Source organism: Varroa destructor, unplaced genomic scaffold, assembly GCF_002443255.2.
Source record: "Varroa destructor unplaced genomic scaffold, Vdes_3.0 BEIS01000002.1, whole genome shotgun sequence".
In the NCBI taxonomy this organism is placed as follows: domain Eukaryota; kingdom Metazoa; phylum Arthropoda; class Arachnida; order Mesostigmata; family Varroidae; genus Varroa; species Varroa destructor.
The window spans coordinates 57998533-58023060 of record NW_019211455.1 but is presented as its reverse complement, the minus strand read 5'-3'; the positions used below and the strand labels follow the sequence as shown (position 1 = coordinate 58023060).

At 39.8% G+C, this 24528-nt stretch overlaps 3 protein-coding genes across 9 annotated transcripts in view; 1 reads left to right on the top strand and 2 right to left on the bottom strand.

Annotated features, from left to right (window-relative positions):
• LOC111244189 (uncharacterized) overlaps window positions 1-10812 on the bottom strand; it is a 141201-nt gene extending 130389 nt beyond the window's left edge. The window contains exon 1 of the mRNA XM_086979554.1: window positions 10572-10812. The gene's annotated coding sequence lies outside the window, so the exon portion shown is untranslated. The remainder of the gene's footprint in view (window positions 1-10571) is intronic.
• Window positions 1423-18167, top strand: LOC111245077 (uncharacterized). Of its 6 annotated transcripts, XR_015320620.1 has the most exons (10): window positions 1423-2584; window positions 8665-8860; window positions 9257-9444; window positions 9559-9674; window positions 9757-9883; window positions 10806-10945; window positions 11482-11609; window positions 11997-12892; window positions 16497-16664; window positions 17279-18167. XR_015320620.1 is itself a non-coding variant. In XM_022792883.2 (8 exons), coding segments are annotated over exons 1-8 (1161 nt in total). In that variant the 5' UTR covers window positions 1423-2582; the 3' UTR covers window positions 12261-13638. The 6 variants fall into 6 exon arrangements, 4 of the variants coding, with proteins under 4 accessions (XP_022648618.1, XP_086835691.1, XP_086835690.1 ...); XR_015320619.1 differs by lacking the exon at window positions 16497-16664; XM_022792883.2 differs by lacking the exons at window positions 16497-16664; window positions 17279-18167 and having other exon boundaries at window positions 11997-13638.
• Window positions 14446-24528, bottom strand: part of LOC111245549 (LIM domain only protein 3-like) — a 57140-nt gene continuing 47057 nt past the window's right edge. The window contains exons 2-8 of one of the 2 annotated variants that reach the window (XM_086979590.1): window positions 20519-20989; window positions 20052-20097; window positions 19594-19785; window positions 19040-19165; window positions 16531-16629; window positions 16039-16171; window positions 14446-15613 (exon numbers count right to left, since the gene is read on the bottom strand). In XM_086979590.1, coding sequence (XP_086835716.1) covers window positions 16090-16171; window positions 16531-16629; window positions 19040-19165; window positions 19594-19785; window positions 20052-20097; window positions 20519-20675 — 702 coding nt within the window. In that variant the 5' untranslated portion in view covers window positions 20676-20989 and the 3' untranslated portion in view covers window positions 14446-15613; window positions 16039-16089. The remainder of the gene's footprint in view (window positions 15614-16038; window positions 16172-16530; window positions 16630-19039; window positions 19166-19593; window positions 19786-20051; window positions 20098-20518; window positions 20990-24528) is intronic. The other variant, XM_022794039.2, reaches the window with a different exon arrangement.

The window sequence follows — 24528 nt, the reverse complement described above, 5'->3', positions numbered from 1 at the left end:
TTTAGCGGTTCTGAGAAGGCAGAAAAGTAGAAAGAAATGGTGAACAACACCTTGTCGGCAAGAAACGCACGAAAATGAGGTTGTAGTCCCGATGTAGGTCTTTAGTGGCGAAAGAAATCCGGATAGGTACGTTTGTTCTAAATGGATACATAGGCTAATGCAAGAGTAACAATAAGCGCGTATTTAAGTTAACAGATAGGATACAACACAAAGAGCAGTGGCAAGCCATGCACGTCTCTGGCGCAGACAGTAATGACACACAAAGCTTAACATTCTTAAATGAACAAAATAATTATAATTGTACAATACAAATCTTCAAAATAAAAAGTGCAGAAAAAGTAAATCATATGAAACCATTTGAACGCGTCAATTTTATGGGCTAAGTATGTGAAATACGAAGACAATGAGATATTCGATCAATATATGAAAAAAAAAAAAAAAAAAAAGGATTTTGAAACATGTTAGAACAAATTGTGAAGTTCTAAGAAGTGGAGCATACAATTATGGATGTCTTAAATAATCTTTGTTTACAGTCAGAAAAATTAAATGAAGCAAAACAGAAACTAGCAATGTAGAAGGAATGATAGTTGCGTAATAAGTAAATTAATATACAAAGTCACTTACGATAATGTATAACAATGCAGTAGTGATTGCTTTTAGGATCGATCGTAATACACATCGACTGTGCCTTTAATCCTTTATATGTATTTTCCAGCTGTAATTGGCTAATTAACAGACGATCTAATTCGCTCACAGAATTCATCTCTATGATACGGTAATGGTGTCCATTAGATTGTTTTCGAATACCAAAACAACTTAACAAATGTTTGCAGACGTTTATACGCCTATATACAGTTACAACAATATACTGATAACCTCCTAAGGTAAGAGATAAGATTGTTCTCAAACCTCTCTCGCCGTCAGCTGACATAATCTTGATCACCTAGTTTGATAAATAGAGTATATTGTTGACCTATAAGGAAGAAAGTTTTATGTGGATTTCTATATGGGTGATCTCATACTGGCCTGTTGAGTCTGTTTTGTATCAGTGAGCAAATGCTAATCTAGAAATAATACAAGAAACCATCTTTGCTGGATTAATTTAGATGTGGGTTAAATGAGGCGAAACTTATTTTGCCAGCTTACAAAGATCATTTAAAAATGGTTAAATGTCTAATACATATATCTGTTGGTTGAAGAAAGCCTTGACAGGATCCTACATGAAAATGAAATATTAATCCATTCATATTTAAGAGTTGCCTAATCTATCAGCATCATTCTAACCTACTCTTTAGGTCATTTTTCGTTATATCTCAGTTGTAAAGTCAGTCCACACGGTAGGGGCTCGTCGCGTGAGGTCTGTCAATTGAGAAACAAGAATTGTGCTAGATAAGTGGGTGAGGGCTTTGAAGGAGTTGGCACAGTCCTGCAGTTTGTTTACGGTTAACGGGATCCTATGGACGACCACAGAGGCATCAAGTCCTGTGCTACCACTGTGTGGCCACTTCGCCACTACGCTGTCGGGCTGTGGAAAGGGACAAGCGTCGAGCGGAGTGCTCCGGAATGGAGCTGCTTCAGGAGCAGAATGCAGACGATGGCCGTGCTGGGGGCTTCACCGTCTGTGTCACTTCAGAGTGTTGCTTTGGTGTGCGACAACTGAAGCAGTAATAAACGACTGTCGCCGCAATACGGATGTAAGCAGCAATAGAGAGCAAAGAGAAAAAAATCACCGATACGAAGCCTGCATTTTCAACTCAAATCGACGATCGTATTTGGTTTGTTATCTTGTTCTACTGGAGTGAAGGGTTCGACGCATATGCACAATGACTATATCTGAACAGCGTGCGTGGATCGTCCGTTCTCATTTTGTCTGTCGAAACTAAGCAGCGTTGCCCTGAGTAGGCTTCGTGTTAACGGAAAAGAAGCAACAGATTTTTGTGCATGTCTAAACAGGGTGATGATATGATAAGATTTTAGTGCGATTTACCTACGAAAACGCTTTGAACGCTTTCAAGTTATGTATGAGAACGCCTGATTTGAAAATTAGGATATTGCACAACACCGTCAATAAAAATAAAAAAAGAGCATTCCATCGACACTAAATACATATTGTTACGGAAAAATTCTTCAGTGGATGCAAACAAACAACTGGGTTTAACGCTCCTCATTTGAATAGTTGGCAAAGAACTATCATCGAATTCAGTACGATGTGAACACTAAGCGTTAATATCCAGAAGAAAATCATGCCAAAAGTGTTTGTTTATAGCTACAAAGGATCGTGTTTCAAGTGATCGTAGCCACGGGGAATAAAGGGGCTTTAGAAGTATATTTTTTAGTGGATATTGACACCCACTGGATTGGCTGATGGTTAATTTATGTGAACTGAGTTATTAAGAGTGATCATTGAACAGTCAGAGTGTCTGCGTCGAACCAAAACAAGTAAATAGCAGAACATAAGTTGGTTAAGTGAAACCACTGGAGTACACACTCTCACGGAAAAAGAAAGAAGCAAATTCATCTTTAGCGTCTTCTGAAGCTGTCATTAGTTGACGCAGATCGATAACAATATTAATTTGTCAATCATGTACGTATATGCAGGTTTTTATTTTCGTAGAATGCAGACAAAATAACGAGTTATTTTATTTGAACGAGAGCACTTATTTAAATATCTAAAGATCGTAAAGAGCTTTCAATACCTACGTAGATTCACAGCTCAGTAAAACTTATGTATAAAGAAGGAATAGACAGCAGCACTGCAGTCCTTAGGTACTATGAGAAACCCTAGCGGATGGAGTGAAGGGCTAACTTCGTTATTAACGATATCATATTGAGCTGAACCAACGGATATCGTTGACTACGGCCATCAGCTAACTGTCGAATGGGCAAATTAACCACTCGGCGAGATTTAGACCGAAGCCCCAGCAGAGTAGGCCTTATTTCCACAGCATTCCAACTTGCGGTTCTTGCCACGAATCGTTATTAGCTATCAGAAATGGATGCCCGTCTGAAATGAGCATGTGCAGGAAACCTGACATTGACGAGAGTCGACCTCTATCTGAGTCTAAGCTGAGAATTAGCGTCTATTCAAGTCACGTTGGCAAAGCGTTCAGTGGTTTCGCGACAGATCGGGCTTCCGTATAAACCACTCAAAGATAAATATATGCATCCAAAGCTTCACGATGATGGAACAGAACGATGGAAAATAGTGTAAGCCGGTAAATGCTTTATTTCTAAAAGAAGACAGTGTTGTGAGGTTCACAAAAAATACAATACATTCTCTTAAAGAACAAAAGAATATTTGAACTAACGTAATGGCAGCATTAGACGATGTTTTGCTTTGCGCTACTACGTATACAGTGTGTTGAATTGACAAATATAACGCAGTTTCTTAAGGCTGAAGAATTTTGAAAGATTTTGTTACCAAAGACAACACAAGTTCGTCGAAAAATGTTAGGGTTGGTTTGCTGCAAGGCGAGCTAGTGTTTCAGATAAAAAAAAAACGCCATGAATCCAAGTATACAATGTATTGCTACGTGGTCTAAATCAATGAATGAAGTTTGAAGGGCCAATTCGAATTGTAAGTGAATCAGACACGGACTCTAGCTAAATTGAAGTAGATGACCTGCGTTAAAACAGGTAAGGCCTTAAACCAGAATAGAATAAAGAAACTCTTGAGATTCGATAGACTACAAGCACGGACCATGCGGATACTAACCCAGCATTGAACTTCGTAGTCAGCGAGCCAGCACATTAAAGGCAAGTCTCTACCTAAATCAAACATATCATGTTGCCCAATCGATCTAATGAAGATACCGTAAAGTTATGCTGTCCAGCTAATGCAGCGTAACGAGACTAAATAACTCTGCTAATAAAATAGGCAATTGCAATTACGTGGTGGACTCTGTTAGATAACAGAAACGCGAACTGCAGTGTGTGCGAGACATATTGAAATATATGGCTAGTCTTTTGTCACTTTGCGGCTCTCAGCTGCAAGATATGGTTAGGCTAGCACATTGTCATGGATTGTTTATAGAAGAGGAGCCACATCGACGAAGGTACGCTCGCAGTCGCATATTCTTATCTATGCATCATTAGTATTAAGCAAACGATTCCAGTTCCATTCCGTACAAAATTTGTACCTCTCCCATTTAAGTGACATTTATAAGGCGTTACAAATTTTTCTATAAGTTAGATAATGCTATTCTAGGCTCGAGCTCATGTTGACATTATAAATTAGGAATCTTATTAGCTACTGCGGAGTTCTAGTCTTGTGATATAGAACGTCGAACGCTTTAATCGGTCGTCAGGTTAAAAAAAGTGTTGATTTGATAAATCTTTCTTTGATAAAATAATTAGAGTAAATAAAAATTATTTCGTTAAATATTATAGGAATTGCAACATTCAATACGATATTGTATTCTATTCTAATACAATTAGCAAGTATCGTAACTGGTGTAGGAGGTCCAAGCAGAAAGCAAATACTTAGTTCGATCGATTGCTTCAGTACGAGAAATCTTGAACATGCGGTGACTCGGAAAGGCCCAGATCTTCATATCTGATCGAAACAGAAATAGCAAAGCTGTTTTTGCCATATTATGTTCTTCAACACTTCCAGCTCCAAATACCTAAATGAGATTTTTGGGTTAATTGGAGTTAATAAATAGTCTGGCGGGTCAACAGATAACTCAATAACAGCTTCTGTTAACATCGTGTTTTTCGAATTACATATCTTACCCTGAATTCTAACTTCAAAGGTGGTTATGCCTTGTGGCAAAAAACAGCAGTTTTAACACATGTTCGTTCGTTCGTTCGTTTTGCAGTTCTTTTGGCTGACAAAACGGAGACAGTGACCCTGTCGAATAAAATAGGTTTCCAACGGTCTATAACCTTTTTTTCACTTTTTCGTTTTACGCCTGGCATTTAGGCCGGTGCTAAGCATTACTCCAGGAGGCTAATTTTCAGCGGCAAACGAAGTTTTTCCTGCCCCGATTCGAACTGAACGAGAGTATGTAACGCCTGACAGGCAGCACACAAAACGATAGAAAAGAGAATTGCCAAACGAAGCTTTGCATTACTTTTCAGACAAGCTATTGGAATGGAAACGAGGAACTTATTCATACATATTTCCCATGATACATACCATATAGCTTGTAGCGTACGGCATTTACTATGCGAATGGAGTCAGTTAAGCTTCACTAATAATAAAATTAGCTAAATTCATACAAATCAGCTTTCTAAAAAGTGTCGGGCACGGCACGTATCAACACGATAACCTTTAGCCATGTTAAAATATCCATCAATGTAGTATACGTCGAAGCTGCGCCAAAATCGCACGCAATTCACCTAAACAGATCGAAGAGTGGCTTGAAATCTTTACTGCCTGCCGTGTCAGTAGTCACACAGCTGCCTAAAATCGAAGGCTTCAAGATAACTGTAAGCAAACGGTAAACATGTCAGCGATTTTTACTGGGCTTTATCATGTCCATATCTACCTAAAGGAAACATCTAATATTTAACTGGTTCAATAACCAATTAGTTCAGACGGTCTCATTTTTTACACCATTAGCAAAAGGAAAATAAACTTAGCACAAGTTCTGAGGTCATAGTCAAGCATGATCGATCATAGCTTGCCGAACATCCTCACTGAGTTACATAGCCTTACTTTAACGAAAGGCTAACCATTAAACTTCATGATCACCGTACCGTACATTTGAGAAGAACAAGTTTATTAGGAAAAATAAAGCCTCGTTCAATTGCTTTCCATTAACTGTATCGCATTTCCGCGTCCACCTGGCGATAGATTTCAAACTGTTTTGTTTTTCAATTATATTAAGCGTATCTCATCTATGTCTTATTTACAAAAGAATACTAGCCGCATTTACACACAGCACTTCATATGCTTGCTATTTATCAATAATATCACTTATAGTGTCACCTATATATATCATCACTTGTTTCCTCTGGAAGGCAACGATAAGACAAAATAAGAACACCAGCTATTAGTATGTGTTAATATTTTAAAAACAGCAGAGAAAAGCTGTGATCAGAAAAAGGTTGCTAAAATGACGATAAGTCTGTTCATATCAAGGTACCAATTATACTGACCGAAAGATCCAATGGCTGCGCAACAAAGCAAATAAAAGATCTTTCATGGCAAGGAAGTTTCCCCACATTTTTCTACAATGCGTCTGTCTGTCCTTGACACCTTAATATATTCATGGATCGAACGATGAATCAAATGAATAGCCTCATTTCCTCTATTGCAAATGCACTGAAAAGGCCACACTATTACACTTTAATAACGAAGTGCATGGATCGATAAGGCGTAGCGATGTAGTAGATATACAGTGTTTGCGACTGCGGATCTACACCATAAACCTTTTAACAGGACCACTTCCTTCGTCCAGTCCGCGTCGAATATTTGTTTCGTTAGTCTTGCCAGAGGCGCTGGTGAAACGAGGTCAACGTTCTGGCCTTACAAGAGAAAAAATCTCCATTCGTTTAATAGCGAAACATAACTGCGAGTGTTTGTCGAACGAAGTAGCAAAGCTGAATTTGTGTCGATTTAGTCTATATGTTTGCTCGGTGCAAAGTGACACGATTGCAAATGGGCATGTGATATCGTATAGCAATTGGATAGCATCTTCAGCCAACGTGAAAAGCTATTTTAACAACAAAAAGCAAAGCCTGTTGGTCTCAAGCAAGGATCTTATTCCTAGCCTGCAGTTAAGATGACACGTACGTCTACCTAGCTTGTTGATTCACTATGTTGGAGTATTTACAGAAAGCTGTGAACATAATGTAATCGTCTTCTCCGAAGAACGGTGAGGGCTGCTCTAAGCAGTTGCGGTCCCATTGTCATTTGCCGATTTGCCACTTTCAGCCAATGGCATCATCTTCGCTGAACTGCACAGATGAAATCTACGAAAGAAGGAGATCCTAGATTTGCACAAAACGAAGAAGCTCATAATAGACGTTGCTTTAATAATGTTATTCACGTTTTTATCAAACGTAAATAGTTGATTGCCTGTAAGCGCTACCGGGGGGTGGTTAACAAGTAGTCATTATATGAGACATTATCCTTTTGTGACAGCCCCGATTTTCTACGAAACATAATATAAATTCGTAATAAAAGTCAGCTTTGACTTCCCTCGTTCACTCTGTGGTCAAGGAAATCATCGATATAAATAAACATCAGCTTTGTAGGTCACTGTTGTGTCGTCTATGCATCCATAAGTTTGATGCATCTAGCTCAAAAAGGCCTTGTCTGGCAGCGTACTACATGCACTTCATTAAAAGAGATAATCGCTGATCGTTTGGCAGTTCGCTGTTCGGGCTGCCGAAAAACCACGCTCGTTTTCAGTAGTCTCACAAGGATTCTACAGAATTTAGATCTGCCAAGTCGCTCATTACGTATTAGAAACTTTGGTCCATGTTAGGGATTAATCCCCTATCGGAGTAATATAGTGGACTTAACGTTTTCGATCGTAATGATCTAGCGTATCGCACAACCTTTAAACGGGGCAAAATAGATTTCTGTCGTTGTTCAAACAGTTTTATGAAATAGTTTATCATTGATGCATCTTATTGGGGCCTCACGACCTTATTGTTCAATTCTCATTACGAACTTGTTACTAAACAAATATCGCATATGATAGGGCTATATAACATCTATTCAGAGTTGTTAGCTGTTGCAGTATGTCAAGGTGTACATTAAACTCTGCCAATCAAGCAACTTTAGGCTGCCGATCGCCTAGAAACCTCGTTATAGCGGCTATGACTGTCGTCATTTTAGTACGTTCAAACTCAATAGACCCTTTTTCGAACGCGTCTGCCACAATACACTTCGATACGAGTTATTAACTTTACGAAAAAGTTTATCAAGATAGTTCGGTATTTTGTTTTCTGCGTGTCGTAGCGGTTTCGCTAAGTTTTATGGTCTTGCCAAAAGATATAGGGACATTCGTTCACAGGACTTGGTCATGGTTTATCGAGCACGTTGATGAGTTCCTCCTATCGATATTTGCATCTGTTCTGGAGATTTGATTATTAAAAGGGGCTCGAATACAGCGATGGGCGTATTAAATGCATAAGAAATATCATTAGCGGCAAACGTTTCGCCATTAGTACTTTAAGTAAGGAACAATCTGTCTAGCTCAATAGTGTGAAAAGTGTACCTAAGGCCCTCAAGAGCCTTACAGTGTTTCTGTTACCAAACAAACACGAAATTCTAAATCAGTCCATAGGTTTATTTGACATGCGTTTAGAGTCTTCGCTCTACTGTGGGTCTTCCACGAACCGCTCGAAACTTTTAGCTTCTATTGGCAACTACATGTAGCATTGATTCCGAATAAATTAACGGGTACACTTTCCGCAATAGCTAGAGTCATCATTGGGATTCCAAAATACATGGCCAAGTTATGACGATGTAATTTTTTTCGTAGAGAGAACTGCCTTCACTAAAAAGTTGTCCGTTGGTGGCTATTGAATGAGGCGAACCTAATTACCACCATTTGTATACCTATCATTCAAATTAAGCAGTTAGATCAACACTTGTGGAAATAGTACATTCTACTACAGTACCTACTGAGAGAATCAATAGGAAGGTAAACACGAGTTGATGAGCTTTCAGTGCTCTTGAATCGGTGCATTTATTATTTGCAGGTCTGTCCTTGCCGGGCTAGTCATGCTGGCAACTGCTTTGGTGGAATCCCTTGCAGACAAATCATGTCTCCCGAAAAATGTGTTACTTCCACTGGGGTGTCGCTGTTACAGTGGCCCTCGGATAACCTGCAAGGGAGCAAAAGATAGCTCCACCGTCGACCAGATTGTGAAAACAATTGGAAACGTAGCTCTCAAGGTACACGACTAACCGAATCAAGTACTATTTAGCTGGAGTTGGACCTCGTATACAGTGATAGACACTCGTAGAAAATCTGCGCCATATAATAATGAAGAAACATATGGGCGGACTTTAAAACCGTAAAGCTTAGTATGATTAGGACGAACTCCGGCTTTATAGCACCGCTCGGCAAGGACCTTCTCTTCCTTGAAGCCTATTTTGCATGCACCTCATTATGTGATTCTAAATGTTTTTCCATGATGTCTTGAATAGCTAGATGTAAATATTTAATACGTATTTTATCGAGTGACATAAATGAAATACCCTAATTTTATCGTAACGCTGCGCCTATTAGGTACTCCAAAAGAGGTTTGAATAGCGTTTTGGAAGACATTAACAATGATCTGAATACAGGAGCTGAATTTGAGTGAGGCGACGCTAACATCCCTCCCGACATCGGTCTGCGAGGTCAACGTTGAAGAATTAGTTTTGAGCCACTCAAAACTAAGGAGTTTGGGTCGTCTGACCAACTGTAATTTCTCCAGCTTCTCATTAGATAACACGACCATCGAAAAAGCCGACAAAATGTTTCGTTCGCTTAGGTTGGTATCAGATGTTAATATCCGCTAAGTCGACGATATTGATAATAACATCTTACTTTAAGTACAACATATTAACATGCTATCCTAACCGGGCTATGCACAATTTGTTCACAGAGAAGTACCAGCCTTAATGCAATTGTCATTCCTACGCATGGAACTGGATCTGAACGACATTGGCCAACTCTCGCATCTATTGCAGCTGAACTTCTATAAATGCAATTTCACACTTGGTAAGCAACTAACATATGCTTCTAATGCAAAAACTTACTCTACGTTGATATACTTATATATTAAAAAACTATTCTCTGTCAGGTAACTACTTGCGTCCGCTGAACAGTTTGATCGAGCTACAAATTGTCGAAAGCAACATTAAGAGCATTATGCTTAAAAGAGACCAGTTGCCAGACTCACCCGACGAACTAAAACTGCTCAGAATTATGTAAGTTATTTTTTTTCGAAGTTTTGTTGTTATAATTATTACGCTTGTTCAGTGCCCTGCAATTTGTGCTAAATACAATTCTGTTAATAGTAGTTCATTGTAACAGCTAGGGAAGCCGGCCACTTCAAATCAGATCGTACGCTTTATCCAGTTTTAGTTTTTAAATGAGTAATGAGATTACGTTTTACTGAGGAGTGCGACGTTCTAATGAACGAAGATCACTACGGTCTATCCAAGCTTTATGGTGTCGAAACAGGACACAGCCTGCTGTTTCTATTTGCAGAAAAATCGCTATATTGACCACATAATTAACATAACAATGAAAAAAGTACTTTTTATCAAAATGAGTTTCATTTTTTTTTAAAGCTTCTTGGTGTCACTTTGCACAGGGATACGGGATCTTAGTACGAAGACCTTAGTCATGTGTCTGTATATTAGAAACTCAGGAGTGCTTCACATATGCTGAATGCATCTAAGTCCTGTTCAGTTTGAAACCTCGGAAAGTACATTACAGTTGAGGAGTATTCTAAAGGACAGACACAGAAACTACTAACGATTATTAGCGCAGAATATAGCGCTTGAAAACCAAGTGTAGTACCAAGCGTCGGCGGGCTACTGAATAAAAGGACAGTCGTACGCTACATAATGTGACACTGAGCATGCTTACATCTATAAAAAAAAAAAATACCATTTTTTGGATTCCTCGCTGCTATGCGTTGCTAGCATCTTGTGCTTATGAGCAACTACTCGCTGATGACATATTAAGAACTAATGCAGTCAGCGGATATTCTTAAGCTTCCAAATATCAACCTATGTAAACACACATTTTATCTTCTTTGTCTGCTCGATAAGATGTACATCTCTTGCACTGAAAGTTTAGCAGATATATAGCACGAACGATAACCATACGTTGCATTTTCAGAGGACTGGGTCTCCATTCACTGCCTGAAAATTTACTAATGGGCATGACATTACTGCAGAAACTGGACATTTCGAAGAACCATCTTGTCGATTTGCAAGAATCAGGGTTCATCTCCTTCCATGGAACACTTATAATGCAAGGTCTGTAAATCAATGTTAAAAATGTGCAAACGTATTAAGGATGTTTTTTTTTGGCGGAGAGTCTCTCCTTTTGAGTAGCGCACAAAAATCATGTTCCAAGGGTATTTGAACGTGCGACGGATGCCACCTTTGCCAATCTATTACACTTGGCAACAAAATTTGTTAATCTTTCTCTCTCTCTCTCTCTAACTTATCCCCATTCTCTCGCCCCTTCACTCCCTTTTATACTTTCTCACGAGACTGTGATACACCGTATTTACATTGGTAATTCATCTTTGGTACACACAAAAATTCACATTTTTACTAGTCACCGCCACAAAACTACGAACCGACGATGGCGACGCCGCTTTCTTTTACAGTGAAACGTAGCTCTCATGAAGCTAAGTGCCTTCACTGGCTCAGCAAGAGTAGGAGACTATTCAGTGCCTTTTGAATACAATGTCTAATCTTAGATTCGATTAGCTGCAAATAGCCATGTTGATGTTTCGATGGGAAAGTAACATGGCATACGACGATTAAGATTAACTCTGTTCTAGGTAATCCATGGCACTGCGATGATCTTGTGTGGTTACGGCGCCGAGCGGCAGCTGGATCAATCCGACTCTTTAACTCGGGTCGGGTTGCATGCGCCACCCCACCTGGCACTCACTTCGACCAGATACAGGTACGTATGTGCTTAAGGTGTTAGGACGGTATAAGAGAACCTAAGGAATTTGGGCTCCGGACAAGTACGTTGTAACTACAAGCGAGAATATCAGAAAGATCTCATTATCAATTATTCTATACTTAGGACAACCTGTCTAGATCTTTATAAACATTATTCTTGTCCAGTCTGTTTTTAGGAAAATCTTGGGCATCGTCTCTTACTTCCTGACCGATTCTCTATTTAGTCCTTTTGGCGCTTGTTTCATCTTACTTTGTATATACACGTAAATGTTCCAAGTACAAATCTATAAATTGGTTCATACAAATTCTAAAGTTGCACTCAATGCAAAATTGTGCAGCTATCCTTTTCAATGGGCTGTTTTTTTTCTGTGATCATCAATTGTAGCTACCGAAAGAGTCTCAGGAGGAAAAATTATGGAAATCGCCACTCCACCACATGGCGCTTACTAACCGAGGAGACTTTGGATTCCCTATAACGCTGTGCTTCGTCGTCGCAGCTATAGCAGCACTTGGTTTACTCGGACGGGTGGCTATAAAAAAGAGACAAACAATAATCGATATGAATTCTAATTCACTCTGCGTGACAGAGAAAAACAACATTGCCAGCAGCATGGAGTCGGTTCAAAGTGATACGGGCCGACTTCTCTAAATATACGAGCGGACGTTGAAACGCGTGATATGCCCAAGTTTGCTCGTCCTATACACACATGCCGTAAACGTGTCGCAGACGCCGCCTTGTCATTAGTAGCAAACAGAAGCATTTATCCTCACTCCTGTAAACAACACGTGTGTTACAATAAAGCATTAATATAAAAAAAAAATTAGCATTCACATTTATGTTAACGTGCACGACGAATTTGCTCATCTAGTCCTCGACTTAATTCAGAGTGCGTTTAGGATCAAACGTGCTGAACGAAATGCCAGGCAACGTTCAGCTTCCGAAAGTTGCAGCTTGTCCTCGTACCGCTGTTGGTCGTAAGCTATGTATCGTTGTTGTCTAAAATTAGTGTACGTTATCATTATTTTGTTATCGTTCCATAATACTAGATGCAGCAAAATCGCAAATTCGTTTGAAATAGGCGAGACGCAATTCTCCAAAACACGGGGAGCAATGGCGTTTACTTCAACAATACTGAACCGTCTTCGAAGTGCTACCTGTGCATTTGGGTTAACACAAACTATAAAATCTCTTATTGTGTTCTACGGTGCAGAGAGGATGTCATATCTCGCAATGAGTACGACGAAGAAAAGGAGAAGGATAATGCGTAAAGATCATTGATGGTTCGCAATAACGCGTGATCATTCAATTGTGCTTAGTTTTTTTATGACAGTAACTAGCACTTCTTGTAACATTTATAGACTTTTTTTTATGTAACGTGAATCTGTTCAAAATAGTTGGCTTGCCGCAAAGGCGTCCCGCCAGGGTCACTTTGTACCAGGCCAAGCATTTAACTTATGCATGCTGTGTATCATATGGTCTATATGTATCATATGGGCGACACCTATAAACGAATGTTGTACGGAACAGAATTGTATTGACAGATTTAGCGCAGATATTGGATAATCTTTCGGTGGTAAGCAGGCGTACAGTTGTAGATAAAATTGAAGTATTCGACTACATTGGGTACTCATTTAGTGTGGTCTTAACAAAAACATTACAAAAAAATGTATTACATACAAGTTTCGTACAAACTTAAAAACATTGCATATTTATTATAATTAGACATATAAATTCGGAAATCGGACCCTAAGACTGCCCTTTTCCTCTTAAATACTCTGTCCCTATCCCGTACACCGACCACTCAGTCAGTTCCAGTCATGAGGCAGTAAGTGCAATTATAATTAACACCAACCGTGATTGTCAAAGTATATAGCTTTAGTAAGGAACCGTAGCTTCATGTGATATAAAGAATTATTAGATAGGAAGGGTCATGACCTGCTCATGACGGTTTCGCAAACGATGGACGTTGAAAAATAAATAAACTCGTAGCAACTCCTTGATTGCCTTACTACGAAGCGCTCTCGTATTGTTGGGGTAATCACTGTAGTGACGTTAGGCAGAAAACTTAGAACAGGGCTCTAGGAGAAGATGGCCCAGTTCTACATCAAGTTATGAACCATATTGAAATCCTCGCAGCAGCCTTTAGAAAATTAAAGAAAAGTAAAGAAAAGTTCCCGCTCAATTTCATTGTTAACATTTCACCATTGAATAATAAATAATCAAAAATCTCAAGAAAGTTTAGATATTCTTGAATAATTAACAAAATCAGTCATTTTAATTTCCTCCGTAATTATATAAATTTCGATGCGACAGCTCTAGCTGCTTGGTCGAAGTAAACAATATCTATGTTTTTCAGTTGACTAAGATTGCTTTTATTGATTGCTGAATTATGTTACGCTGACGACTCATCTCATCGAATTTTATATTACCCATTCAATTCCAGACGACCTCATTCCTTTATAAATTCGCGTCGTTTATTATCACCTCATAAAGCGCCAACCATAGGAGAACACTTACCGATTCAATATAGTGTCTGCTAAATATTTAACCCAGAATCCTGTTGGATCGCCAACGATAATTAATGGATATAACCAACAATAATTAGAGGATACCACCTCGGTCATGATATAACTTAGTTCTCGGAAGGAATAATGCTCTACCATCGTACATTCTATCAGTCACAGGACATATCAGATTCTTAAGCTGTAAAGAGTGTTACCTTCTTGTTTTTACTGCAAGAGGTTCAAAAAGGTCCTCTAGGACAAGGCAGGATTAAGCTACAATTACTACTAGGATGTTTCTTGCCGTAGAACGAATGAATACTCCTCCGAAGTTGTTGTTAAATATTTACACACACCACATTTGCTATTTTTATTACCATCGCCTTGATCATTCGTCGCGTCCCTTTAGATCATCATCGTCATCGTCATTACCGTTACATCAGTTTTCATTGCTACTTCGATCCTTTGTTGTTATGTACATTCTTCGCGTCATTTGCTACACGTCTGCTATCGTGTTAACGACACCTGCGTCCATGTTGATCATACGTTATGAGATATCTATGTACATAGACCACAGTATAATCGACTGCAGTAAGGACTAATAGATATTGTTTAAAAAAAAAAATGTGATACAATATTTGTTTGCCGTCGTGTGTGTCATATATGTATGTGCTACAGTGTGAAGCATGTATTGTCGTTCCGACTAGAACGTAATTAACGTGTTAATACGAGCATATAATAACTATTTTCAGCAAGCAAATGACATGTTGGCGGGTTATCTTGGGTTCGATCCAAAATTCACTTGCATCTAGCTCTGTTTCGCGACGGGACTCCTCTGTACAATGTGGTGCTTGAAACTATACAACTTCAACACTTTTTCGGAGTACGTATTTTCTAATAGATATAGCTCATCACTGTATCGTGCAAGACACCGCTTAGTGTCAGTCAGAGCTGTGATCTATCACGCAGGGTGTACGCGAAAATACACTCAAACACCATTAAAAAATAATGAAAAACAGTCACTGCTAATACGAAAGGTCGTTAAATCGACGGCAGAGCGGAGCTTCGCTACACTCTAGGCGTATAGCAACGGACAACGAAGACCCTCTTAAAAATTCATTACCGCATCGTCCCTGCTATATATTCGAGTACACAGAGTGTAATTTTCACCCGTGGAACCAGCATTCTAAACAATGGTCAGTAAAAAGCATGAATGTCTACAGTGTACGTAGATAACATTGTCTGCCAACAAAAGCTGCTCCGTCAACTGATACAATCGAAACGGACGTTTAACATCCCGCTTGGTCAGATTAGCCGAGGGTTAACCTAGGAAGCTGCATCAATATTAGATCTCGAGGTCCTCTTAGGACATACGATCTAATTCGGGCGGCGACGTCCAGGTCGAAGGTTATGGCTCCATTTTGTCATCGTCCCGATCCTTGTTTGCTTTTGCTACGAATTTCCACTATTCTGCCGCACTCTGATCGTAACTGGCCGACCCTGAAATTTTGTGAAGATAATACGGAATAAATAATACCAGTTATTAATACAAGATATCAGTACGGAATTAAATGTTATCTCTCATTACAATCATTCTAGTACAGCATTCTAATTTGGTCAATGCGAGTTTAAGCATGGTCTGTATTTCAAAACAACATGTTAAACTCATACCCATGTTTGTCTTATAATGTGTGAACTTGTGTAAATTAGAAAAAAAAAGTTATTTAGAATTTTATTACAGCAGAATAACGTTTTGAAGCGATATTACCGAGTTTAAGTGCTCATCGTTGTAAGTGTTCAGCTACCAACGCATACCAGCAATAGTACAACGGTACGGTTTTCTATCGCATTTATAAGGAATTCCTTTATAAATAATCTTAAATCTCACTGAAAACTGCATAAACTGCAGACGTTATAATACCAACCCATTTGCAATAGCGGAAATGGCCTTGATTGAGGTTAGAAGCTACCATTTATTATCTGGAGTCGTAAACGCTGTCACAAGGTACCTCCACACTGCTTGGCTTATTGTGTTGCTGAAGGGTGGCTAACGGTAACCTGAGATATTAATTATATAAATATTAATTAAAAATACAATTGATGATTAGGTATTACAAAAATCACAGTGTATATATAGAGTACTGGTATATATTTCGACTGCGTGCGAAAATTATACTGCTTGAAACTTTTCAGTCCTTAGTAGGACCTAGAAGAAAATACTGTTTATTATATACAAACAAAGAAAGCGTTGACCTATAGTAGAATCCCAACAGACCGTTAAAAAAGTAGGTTAAGAAATGTGTTGGTGTACTCTTTAACAGCATCTGCTGTTCTGCTTTTCTTTCCACTTAAAGGCTGATTCTTTTTCTTTTCACTGCAATAGGTCTGACTGTTTTTCCGACAGTAGTTTTACGAACCGTGGGGAGTTGGACGTCGAATGTCGACGGACTGTTTCATAATCAGCTTCGCAGAGGATTCTGTTCTCATGTAAAAAAAATCGATCCCCAACGCAAAACCTGAAACACGATAATTACATCACAGAAATCTTCGGGTCAGTAAGCTTGACGCTAAGTGTCAAAGAGTATTCACAAGTAAAGGCATTCGCCGGTGTCATTCATAATCGGGATCCTTATGATTGGGTATAATCGAATTATCTTCAGGGCTAATTCCGGCATCGTGTCTTGCTCCTACCTGTACAGAAGTTACTTTAAATAATAATATTTCGATTTAAACACTAAAATTATTCCATTTTTAGCTATATCGCTGAGCCGTTGCTTTAAATAATTCTTCACATGGATATAGGTTATATCATAAACGTCTTCGTACGATTACGAGTTGAAATGGCGGTTATGACATGTTAGAACATACGAACTGCTACTATAACCCTTACTTCGAGAAATTAATAAAGTAGATGTCGTGAATTTTGCTTCTTTAGTTCACTTTCAGCCAAATGAGATGAACATGAGGCAGTAAAGGAACAGTTGCTGCTGTTGCTGCCGTTTTGTTGTCAGCGATTGTTGTTGTTACTGCTGCTGCTGTTGTCAGCAGCGTCTCCTTTGTTGCCGTCGCATTTAGCCGAATAATTAGAAAATTTCCTCTACACTAACGACTCCCTAACGAGGACTCCTCTATATTTTTGCAATGCTTCCGTTCATTGGGTCATAGGCTTTCAACCAATCGACCGACCGACCGACCGACCGACCGACCGACCAACCAACTGCCAGCGGCGAGCCACGAAGCAGAATAACGAAAAGAAGTCGAAGCAGCGAGAGCTGGTGAAGACGCCAGGCAAAAAAAGGAAACTCGACTGGGAACAAGGGCCAGGGTTTCCATCTACTATGTGTCCTTCTTTCGTCATTGTACTAATTAATCATACGGCAAAGACGAAAAGAACTCTCACAGTACCCTCTACACTTGACTCTTCGACCGGGCCGAGGACGGAGCTTCAGGAGCTGAACGGGACGTCTGTGGTATGGGGACACTCGCTGCTCGTTTGCTTCGGCTAGGACGACGAAGAAACCTGCAGAGTTCGCTCGGTACATCAAGAGACAGAAACCCAAGCGGTCCTTGATCGACCAACAGGGGCCATTCTGGGGCCTGGCTGCCGTCTATCGGGAGCAGTTCATCGGGAGAGCAAAATGGAGACAGAGAGGGATGAGGAAATTGCAGAGCCATGGGGGAGAGATGTTCGACCCTCTTTCTTTCTTTCTTTCTTTCTTACCTCCTTAATTAATATCATATCGAAGCTGGCAGCCTAAGCAAAACAAGATAGTTAATTACATGAAACACTACGAACTTCACGATTCGAGTGCGCCATCATTACTGCTATATGATGATAGTGATAGTTATTATTATCGTACCTTCAGCTATCACGATTCCTAGTAATCTGTTTGGTTCGTGACGTGCACAATTAGCGATAACAATGAGATATAATTTTACGTCTAAAGTTGAGGGTTAGTCCGAAGTTTCTTTTAAGTTATCGGGACCGACCTGCTGCCGCTACTCAACAAGCTGATGCGTGTGAATAATATACGACCATCCTTTTTTACAAATACCCAGTCGCTGGATTCTTTTAATTAATTTTTCGCGCATGATCCGTGCGTGTGTCTACATACCGGATTCTACGTTATGAGCTTTCTTCGTCTAACCAGAAACGAGTTTGGAGCTTGGTCGACTGAAAACTAAGATCTGAACCCTGAAGGTCTGAAGTTTTTTACAATCATATCGTAAAATTATTGACTTCGTTATTCATTACGACTGCCTTTGCAGATTCTGTGTTTTTGGTAAGCCTACTGCGTCCGGCCATTCATTGTCCATAATTAAAATACCCCTATATTAGGTCGTAGTCATTAAAAAATGTACCTAAATAGGTATTAGATAGCCCGAAAAAATGAACGAGGTGGGCATTATGAGCAGGCCGATATTTTCAAAGAAATTTTCAACTGCTTCCTGGAGCATGCAAACAAATTACATAGAGCACCATATTTAACCCTATGTACGAAAATGCAAAATACAATTTCGGATAGAGTTTGAAGAACTAAGACGCTTTTACATAGGAATATATAAATCTTTTTGATAAATCTTCTATATCTTCTAAATTGATAAAAATACCCAAAAAAGCAACCTTTGCTCGGGTTTACATTAAAGGCTATGGGAAGGTTTTTTATATTTTCAAAGTAAGGCTAACTTCTTTCAGGCATGTCTTGTTTCCATCATTGAACTTCATCACGGCCAAGTATACCTGCAGATATCTCTTTAAGATGAGGTTTCCATATCTACGTTATATAGCCTACTGGCCGTTCAGAAGCATATAGTAGATTATATACGACTAACTCATGCTACTAGGTGTATATTAAGCATTTTTTCACACAAACAAAACGCTAAAGTACGCGGCTGGCCTATAAAACTAAAACGAAAGCGGCTTACCTGTGGTTGCAATGTTGACAGGCGAAACAGTCAAGGTGGTACACGTTACCCTTTACCCGCATCACCATTTCGAATGCTGGAATTCCCTTTTCACAGGCACAGCAGTGACCTGTAGCTCCAAACAACCTAAGTGAATGGCCAAAACAGTACAAGTCACAAATATCTTAATTAATCACTTCTTGCCCGTGGCACGCTGGCAATAACCAGTCAACGCCGGAACATTGTATTTAGAACACTTCCTCAAATGCTTATATGCGCGTCCTGTTAGCATAGAAAATAAAGATCAAGCTTGATGCAAATTTCCTATATGCGAAGTTAACGGCTATCATCTGGTACCGTTACCTCGTCCAAGAACAGAACCGAATCTAGCGATTCAATAGGAGAATACTATAAGTTCGTTTAGCCTGTATTTTGTCAATACATCTCCGAAGGGAATCGAACGTTGGAGGAATGGGGAAAAGGGAATGGAAATCAAACCTGCTGGCTCGAACAGTGACCTTGGAAATGTGACTAATTAGACACGAAATCTGCACGAGCCTATAATGGATACTCACCGTAAATAGTCCCTTTTGCAGAGAATCAGATTGCTTTTCGTGTATAACGTACTTCCTACCTCTCCTAGCCGGCATTCGCAGCAGGCGCATTTTAGGCAGTCTTCATGCCAAAATTGCTCTAAAGCTCTTAGAAGGTACCTGAGGGTATCGGAAATACAAAACATTAACTCAGAATAACTACTAGGTGTTATTCTGGGTTAAAAACTGGGTTAATACAATTGATTGAATTATTTGCTTCTATTGCGCAGTAGGTTATTAATCGATCATTACTTCCGTTAACTGCTTACTACAGATCCAAGAGCAGGCTGATCAACGGAAGTGATCTGCTCAGACCATGGCAACGAATCTGCAAACTATTCTCTGACAGCTCTATACGCGTATATAGGTGAAGATTAGCATAAAAAAAAAAAAAAAAAATTGCTATGAACTATTATGTTATGAACATAGACTATTTTTACCTTTCTCTAATCGGATTTTGACAACCCGTACACCGAAGTTCATCGCCTGAAATACAGAGCCAAGAGATTAGCAGCGACGTCAGAATAATCTTTTTTATATTACATTACTTTTATACACATGCTTCATATTTAAGACTTCGCATGCCTTCAGGTGCCTTGTCTTATATAAACAAGTGTAAGCATCATGTAAATGAAAGCTATAAAAGTTTATAAATATATATATATATATAATAAGGACACAATTTCCAACAAGTAACAGAGAGTCTTTAACGAGGATTGCTACAGGGTGTTTCGCCTAAATATTGAAACACTGAATCAGCTCATGCGAAAACATTGGGCAAAAGCCATCGCATAACCAGGCGCATTATATTTTGTTCCGTGACATGTATGTAATGTTTATATAGACAGTCGCTACTAACATGTATCTGTAGATCAGAAAAAATTCGCTTCTACGAAGACTCACTTACCCGACGGCGCACCGAACGTCGTTCCCGTCCCAACCCCGCTCATCTGATCGATGCTACCGTTCGTACTCCTTTTGGTGAAGAGCGTCACGGCAGTGCTTGCAGATCCCCTGAAGCTGGACACTGAGACGCTCCGTGCCTCCAAGCGACAAACTTCCATAGACGACTGAAAGCCGGGGCGCGCTAAATCGCGGCGCCACCAGATTTTAGCACCAGTCTCGCCTCCAGGAGACCCCGGCACCGGTGGCGATGCGCCTATCAGTAGACCAACTGTTCCGTTTTCCGCACAAGCGATTTCCGGCTTTCCGAATATTTTTCAAGATCTTCGTCTACTTGGCTTCAGGCTCACCTTGTTCGGACCTTCCTTCTCGCTCTCTTTTTTTCTCTATAATCTTTGGTCCGCTTCTGGAGTGTTTCGATACGACGGTAGCCGATCTAAGCAATGATATCCTCCTTTTCGTAAGACGATCCGACCTGGAGATGTGGAGATATATTTATAAGTGGATAGATCCAGTTCGTCTCGAACAGTTATCTGTTATGATATTGATAATGTATGAGCTACTGCAGTGGAATCCCGTATGGTCACTTATAGATCTTGATATCGACTGATGCCCAGGCGGTGTTTTAGCCGCCTATTTAAGTACGTGTTCCCGGACAGCCCCTAAGAGGATAACTATTCACTCCGTTTGGTTTGGTCGTACGAGCTGCTTGCAGACGACCACCCGCCTAATCTATAAAATCAACGTAAATAACAAAAGGAAGTATTGATGCAGATTTATATAGTTGGTATTACTGTACCACTAATTGTAACAATAGCTTTAATCAAGAACACTTAAGAAAATAAAAAATTGCTATTTACATACTGTAGATTTGAAAAAAATTACCAGCGATATCCGATAGTTGTGAACGCGCAGGGAGCGGACTAAAACGCTATCGCTATATGGGAGCATGCATATCTAGCTTCCTCTGAATCTGAATTTGTTTCGGATTCGGCTCTCGTTTAACATAACAGTATCGATGAATCGACTAGACGCTGAGTATAAAGGCGACGATCACTATGATTATATTAATTTATGTCAAAATACAAATATCAAGGGAAAAGGAACATAAATGTCTTCGACTATTAGGATCCCCTCGGCTACATATGATCCTCACTTGGCTCCTGTTTGTTTTTGCTATTTACGAAAAACACTTTCTTGTTTACATTTTTTTTTATTAAATTACAAATATAGATAGTTGCTAGTTATAAACAAAAACAACAGTACCGTGATGAATATCAAGACATCAACAGCAACCCTCGTTAGCACTCATCCCAGCGGCCGTGGAAATCGTCGTTCAGCATGAAGTTAAAGCGAAGTCGACATGAATCAATATGACAAGAGTTGGACAAGGAGCTCCGAAGTAGCCGCATCGGTTGCCGAGACACGTCACCAACTAATGGCACGTACACAGGTCCAAAAAGGCCAAGAAGCATCGGTTACATGGGCGTCCGAGGAAAGAATCCAGCCAACGACGATGTAAACGCGATTGCAAAATGCTCGCGCAAATGCTTTCTGCTAAAAATGATCGCCCTGGATTGAGCAGCTAAGAACAATGAGTGGAAAAAAGGGGCAAACTGGAGGTAAAAAAGAAATCTAGAAAACAAAATAACGTCAGCTAAACACCAACCAAATGCTGAGAAATTTATCGAAGTACGCGTTCGCGCATAATGTTCAAAATAGCATGAAGAGTCGGGTGCAAATCGGTGCGACGTGAAGAAAATACAATAGAAGCATAGATACAGAGTAACAAAGACGAATTCCGCCCGGTGTCAGCAGTCAATAGGCTTTTGATGAAGTCATTACAACATGAAACGAGGTAAATACGCCTATGCAGGCGGGTGGGAGGGCAGCCAGCCAGCCAGCCAGCAGGGCAAGCAGGGAGAGAAAAACGTACAAAGCCAACTTGCACAGTTTTGGTGTGACTTATACTTTACCGGTATGTCGAAGGTTATTTAGGAGAATTTCTGCAAATGTGGAGTAATTTGAAATACCCGAACAATGGAATAAAGCCGAAAACCCAAAGCAGAACGAGTAGTTGAGATTCTGGCAGGGAACAAAAAGCTCCAAGCTCTCGTTGGAAAGTTGCAGATACATCCCCTTGCCCGTGTAGCGGATCTCAGGAGAGCCGACGTGAAATGACAGCGACTGCGATTCCAGGACGGAAGACACAACATGAACACGCAGTGTAACGAAAGACAAAATCATATATTGATACACACAAAGAGAGCGATGAAAGAAATTTCCTTCAACGAAAGTCTTGCAGCGTAGCCTATCAACAAGATGGCCCTCAACAAGAAAAGGTGCATCTCGATCTAACAAGGGGTGACCCCCTAGCAACCACGGCAGTAGCATAGCTTCGAAGACAACTGAAGATCTTCGGGTTGTTGTAGTACGGTCACTGAAAACAGCTAACGTACTGCTACCAAAAGTAATGCAATTTACATAAAGTACCTGAATGCTACAGATGATTACATATATAAGGAAGAGGATTTGAAAAATAAGTTTGCCAACTCTACTAGACATATAAAATGTATGAGGAGCGAATTATATTGAATATAATCAATTCAGTCCTGTCGTGTGCTCAGACCCTTTATCCCTACAAACGAAGCTATATCTCTAAAAAAAAACCACCGGCAGGCGTCAAGAAGCATTTATTTCTTAAAGTTGGTTGCCGTTTTCCAAGTAGAGACTCAGCTAGGAGCTGTCATATATACTTATGAAGCACGAAGATCTTGACCAGGTAACGCATAATGGCCAACATGATCTTTCACATCTGGATTATTCGAGGAAGAAATTCGGCGCTCCAAATCGACAGAATGAACCGTTGGGCCGGCGTATGATGAGCTGGAGATAACATACACAGCCTTTGCAATATTTTTTAAAGGTTGGATAAGTAATATAAGAACATTGAGGACGCGAGGGAATAACAAGTCTTATTCTGTCTGACTATAGCGCTCTTTATTTTTGTTTCCGACTCATCGAGTAGATCGCAGAGGCGGACGACTCATTACGAGAATACTCAAAAGCATTTTATTGTATACATTTGTGTACACTAAGAAACTGGGAAGCAGCGAGCCCTGATCCCAAATATAAAGACAAATTCTACTTAAAAATATGTGCGGAATACATGCTTGACAAGCCCGTATATTCCTAGTGCTAATTTTACTAATTACTGTGTCTTAATTTTTCATTTGTTTGTTCCTTTCAATAAGATCATATAATAGTTCAATGAGATTTTTGTTAGGTTAACAAAGCATAATTAATAATACTGACAATAGTCATGTCCCCGCGTCCTTTAGTGCTATATTTTATGTATTCTTGGTCCTCTATTTGATCTAATACATTTTGATAATTATATAAACCTTGTATTATTCAGATTCCGTGAAATTTTCCGCGGAAGTTCTTTTCGGCTAGCTTATAGATCGTTTGTCCCGAAGACTGCTCCGACGTTCAGATCTCCCCGACGTGAGATAGACGCAAGTTTGTAAGTCATATGCACTTACACACTGGGGTAGTTGCACGTATCCTTCTACTAATTCGCAATTTGTCTTGCGTAAACGGGCCCTATACATCTTTGCACCAACACGCATTTCAACCACCTCCTAGATGGCGGAACAAACGAGGCTTCGAAAGTGTCCAGTTTTTGCCTTGAGTTTATCCCCCTGCTTGCTCTTATTACGAATACCCTCATAGTATACACTAGAGATGGTAGTAGCAGTAGTCGTAATACTAGCAGCGGCACCTCTTGCCACTTTTACCCTTCGTTTGCCTTTTTCTTATTGTGCTTTAGCGCGAGCACGTGCGTCATACTGCCGCTGTTGTTGGTCCATGCGCAATTTTCCTGTTTGCCGCTTCGCGACACTCCCCAAAAAATTAATTAAGACGACCGACGAACCGACCACGCGCACGGACACAGCTAAAGAATAGCCCAGCTTTGTTGACATTGCCTGCTTGCCTTAACGACAGCTTTTG